At 39.8% G+C, this 4,948-nt stretch overlaps 1 protein-coding gene across 1 annotated transcript in view; it reads left to right on the top strand.

Annotated features, from left to right (window-relative positions):
- The window catches only part of USP32 (ubiquitin specific peptidase 32), a 233,496-nt gene that overhangs the window by 118,882 nt on the left and 109,666 nt on the right, over positions 1-4,948 (top strand). Inside the window, exon 6 of the mRNA XM_011953649.1 lies at positions 4,201-4,332. Within this exon, the coding sequence (XP_011809039.1) occupies positions 4,201-4,332 (132 nt within the window). The remainder of the gene's footprint in view (positions 1-4,200; positions 4,333-4,948) is intronic.

The raw sequence follows: 4,948 nt of genomic DNA, 5'->3' as shown, positions 1-4,948 counted from the left end.
GCCCGGCTAATTTTTTTGTATTTTTAGTAGAGACGGGGTTTCACCGTGTTAGCCAGGATGGTCTCAATCTCCTGACCTCGTGATCCTCCCGCCTCGGCCTCCCAAAGTGCTGGGATTACAGGCGTGAGCCACTGAGCCCAGGTCTAATTGTTATCTTTTATCACAGCATTATCCTGAAGAGGGGTGTGGGGGTATGTGTGTGTGTGTATGTATCAAACAGCTCAACAATTTTTTTTTTTTTTTTGAGATAGAGTCTTGCTCCATTGTCCAGGTTGGAGTGCAGTGGTGCAGTCTCGCCTCACTGCAACCTCTGCCTCCCAGGTTCAAGCGATTCTCCTAGCTGACCTGCCTCAGCCTCCCGACTAGCTGGGATTACAGGCACGTGCCACCATGCCCGGCTAATTTTTGTATTTTTAATAGAGACAGGGTTTCACTATGTTGCCCAGGCTGGTCTTGAACTCTTGACCTCAGGTGATCTGCCTGCCCTGGCCTCCCAAAGTGCTAGGATTACAGGCGTGAGCCACTGCGTCTGGCCAATACTTCTCATTTATTCATTAAACTTATTTATTGAGTGCTCAAAATGTGCCTGATATTATTCTGGTGTTAGACTGTAACAGAGAACAAAATATACCAGAAACACTGCCCTCAAGCTTATGTTGTTCTAGTTAGGGGAGACTCAATAAACAAAACAAATTAATAAACTTTTTATTAGAGTTGATAAGTATTATGGAGTAAAGTAGAGCAGAGAAGAGGGACAGAGGAGTGTCTTTGAAGGTGGTGCAGTTTTGGTCTGAGAATGTGACATTCAAGTAAAGATTTGAAGGAGTTGTGGGAGTAAGCCATGCAGGTATCATGGGGACGTATTGAAAGGTTTTGAGGTAGAGAAGTCACATTTTTAGCCTTATTCTATTTACATAGACACTTAACTGGCCTTCCTGCTGTCTGAAGAATGCTCTTTAATAGTCCTTTTGGTATGGTTCTGCCATTTCCGCTTTGTTTGTCAAAAAAAAATCTGTACTTTGAATTTGTTTTTGAAGAATATTTTCACGTGATACAGAATTGGAGGTTGACAACTTTGTTTTCTTTTTCAGCACTTCCCTGTTGCATTCTGGCTTTTTTTCTGGAGATAAACTATTATCTTGGTTCTTTTGTTTGTAATGTGTTTTTCCCCATCTTACTCTCTTTTAAGATTTTTTCTTTATCACCAGTTTGATTATGACTTGCCTTGTTAGGGTTTTGAGTTTTCTAACACAAGGTTCATTGAAGTTCTGGATCTGTGGGAATATAGTTTTTATGAGTTTTAGAAAGTTTTCAGCCATTATTTTTTCAGATATTTTCTGCCTATCCCTTTCTGGAATCCCAATTGTATGTATGTTTGATACTATCTTATAGGTCTCTAAGATTCTAATACATTTTTAGCCTCTTTCCTCTTTATGCTATCATATTGCCTATCCTTCAAGTTCACTAATCTTTCCTGTCTAGTTTATAATCTGCTGTTAAGTCCTCTAGTGAATTTTTTTTTAATTTCAAATATTGTATTCTTCATCTTTAGTATTCCAGTTGATACTTTTTTATAGTTGCCATTTCTTTCCTCAGTATATGCATGTTTTTCTTTAATTCCTGAGATACTTATAATAAATAATTTAAAGCTTTGCCTGTTAATTACATCATCTGTTATTTCTAGGTCTTTTTCTATTGACTAATTTTTTTTTTTTTTTTTGAGACTGAGTCTCGCTCTGTTGCCTCAGGCTAGAGTGCAGCGGGGCGATCTCAGCTCACTGCAGCCTCCATCTCCTGGGTTAAAGCAATTGTCCTGCCTCAGCCTCCGGAGTAGCTAGGACTACAGGCACCCGCCACCACACCCAGCTAATTTTTGTATTTTTAGTAGAGACGGGGTTTTACCATATTGGCCAGGCTGGTCTCGAACTCCTGACCTCAAGTGATCCACCTGCCTTAGCCTCCCAAAGTGCTTAGGATTACAGGCATGAGCCACCGCATCCAGCCCTCTATTGACTAATTTTTAATCCTGATTTTGGGTCACATTTTTCTACTACTTTCATATTTTCTTTGGATGATAGACATTGTGGATGTTACATAGCTGAGCATCTGGATTGTTGTCTCTCTTTAAAAAAGGAACTTATGTTTTATTTTGATAGGCAGTTAAGTTACGTGTGGATCAGCTCCATATTTTCCAGGATTGTTTGTAAGCTTTGTTGGGCCAAGTTTAGAGTAGCCTTTACTCTAGAGTTAGTTTTTCCCTGCTTATTAAGTAGAGACCCTCTGGAGTTCACAAATGCTCCCAATGTCCAACACAGTGTTTCCACTTCAGCTGGTCACAATCAGACATCTCTCATCCCTGTATGAGTGCTAGGACTTTTTTTTAGCTTACACTTTCCTAGCATTTGGGCTGGGTGCAGTGCCTCATGCCTGTAAGTAATCCCCGCACTTTGGGAGGCCGAGGCGGACAGATCACTTGAGGCCAGGAGTTTGAGATCAGCCTGGGCGATATGGCGAAATTCCATCTCTACTAAAAATACAAAAATTAGCCAGGTGTGCTGGCGCATGCCTGTTATCTCAGCTACTTGGGAAGCTGAAACATGAGAATCTCTTGAACCCAGGCAGGTGGCGGAGATTGCAGTGAGCCAAAATCACGCCACTGCACTCCAGCCTGGGCGACAGCAAGATTCTGTTTCAAACAACACCACCAGAAAACAAAACAAAACAAATTTCCCAGCATTTATACCTAGCCCAGCCTCAATGTGTTTCACTTCATGTATACACAGCTTACTTTCTGCCAAAACTCAGTAAGACACATGTGCAGATTTCTGGAGCCCTTTCTTGGCATAACTCTTTCCTCTCCAGTACTCTGTTATGCAAATTTCAGTTACCTCACCTCCAACCTATCTTCTTAACTCAGTGAAATCTCTTTGCTTACAGTACTCATCCCTTGTTAAGGTCTGGAAAGTGACTGTGGGGAGAAAATCCAGGGCAATGAAAGGGCTCACCTTATTTGTTTCCTTTCTCTCAAGGATCACAGTTCCATACTGCTTGTTCTCAAATTTCTAGAAACAGTTTTATATATTTTATACAGTTTTCTAGTCATTTGTGGTAGGAGGTCAAGTCTGGTGCTAGTTACTCCATTATAGAAAGAATTTGAAATTTCTAGATTTATATTTTAATAGTATCACTTTGGTTCCTATGTTTAGTTGAGAATAAATGTACTATGTATGCTTTCTAAATTTTACTTCAGTTCCTTGGAGGAAAAACAATCACAGATAAAATGGTTTAGAGCCTATTTGTGATTTTTGATGTATATTCTGAGGAGTGAGGAGAAAAAGATGTTCATGCTTTCGTGGCTTTGCTGTTACTATCACATAGGGACTCCTACTCCATCTTCTCTGTCACTTAACTGACTTTTTTCATTTATTCAGTAAGTATTGAATGTGTAAATCGTTAATTGTATTGATAGGATGAATCAGACATAGATCCTGCCATTATGATGTTTACAGTCTAGCCAGGAGAGAAGCTGTACATAGCAACTTTAAATCCAAGATAGAGATTGAAAATAAACAAAAATGGCTGAGCACAGTGGTTCACACCTATAATCCCAACACTTTGGGAAGCAGAGGTGAGAGGACTGCTTGAGGCCAGTAGTTTGGGACCAGCCTGACCAACATAGAGATACCTCATCTCTACAAAAAGTTTTTTAAAAATTATCTGGATGTGGTGGTGTGCACATGTAGTCCTAACTGCTTGGGAGGTTAAGGTGGGAGGATATCTTGAGCCCAGAAGTTTGAGGCTGCAGGGAACTAGGTTCGTGTCATTGCACTCCAGCTTTGGAGTGACAGAGCAAAACCCTGTCTCTTAAAAAAAAAAAAAAAAAAATCAGTACAGGTAAAAGTGATGTGGGAAACCCAAAAGAAATAGCTTAGTTGTATATTATTTTAAATGTTGCATTTAAACAGCCTACTTAAATGGGGAATTGTAGATTTCTTTTTTCTGTTTTAAAGCCTCATTTTGGTTTAATTTTCTTACCATTTTGGATATAATAAATTTGAATTTTGTTTTTGGTCATGATTATTTTTTAGCAATTGAAGTGTGAAACTAAAATATATGTGTGGAAGATATATTATCAGGATGAACTGAACTCCCGAGAAGAGAATTCTGAAGTTTTATAATCTTTTTTGATTTGACCCTTAGTGGAGGAATCAGACATCATTGATCTTGAGAAACGCTATTGGTTATTGAAGGCTCAGTCCCGGACTGGACGATTTGATTTAGAGACATTTGGCCCATTGGTTTCACCACCCATTCGTCCATCTCTAAGTGAAGGTAGGAATCATTCCATTTTCTACATATGTTCACTGGTAAACATACCTGAGCTCATCCCATATTTGAAACCAATACATTTTAACTCTAAGAAACCATCTTCTTATATGTTTGCAGGTTTAATGGAGTGGGGAAAAATGAATGGGAATTAATATTATAGTCTTGAGCTTGATCTTCTACCTGTTATAACCTTGCATAAATCAGTTTAGCTCTCTGCACCTGAGGATGCTCATGTATAAAATGTGTTTGACCAAGTCAGTGGTTGTGATACTGTGTTCCAGTGAGGTGCATTAGTAGCTAGTGCCTGGAGTCATGTGGTGGCCACTGAATGGGCAGAGCTCCATGTTTCCACATATGACCTTGTCTCTTCCTCCAGTAGGGTGCCTCTGCTTTTTTTCTTTTGCATAAGAAGGTTCCACTGCTGTATTCTCCCCTCCAAAAAAAGTTTAAGAAACAATTAGACTAGACCATCTCTGAGGTGCTCTCTAGCTCTAAACTTAGTGCTGTTCCTTTTTTGTTTGTTTGTTTTTGAGGCAGAGTTTCGCTCTTGTTGCCCAGGCTGGAGTGCAATGACGCAATCTCGGCTCACTGCAACCTCTGCCTCCTGGGTTCAAGCGAT

This window comes from Colobus angolensis, unplaced genomic scaffold (assembly GCF_000951035.1).
Source record: "Colobus angolensis palliatus isolate OR3802 unplaced genomic scaffold, Cang.pa_1.0 Scaffold37, whole genome shotgun sequence".
Classification (NCBI taxonomy): domain Eukaryota; kingdom Metazoa; phylum Chordata; class Mammalia; order Primates; family Cercopithecidae; genus Colobus; species Colobus angolensis.
This window is presented reverse-complemented; position numbering and strand designations above follow the sequence as displayed.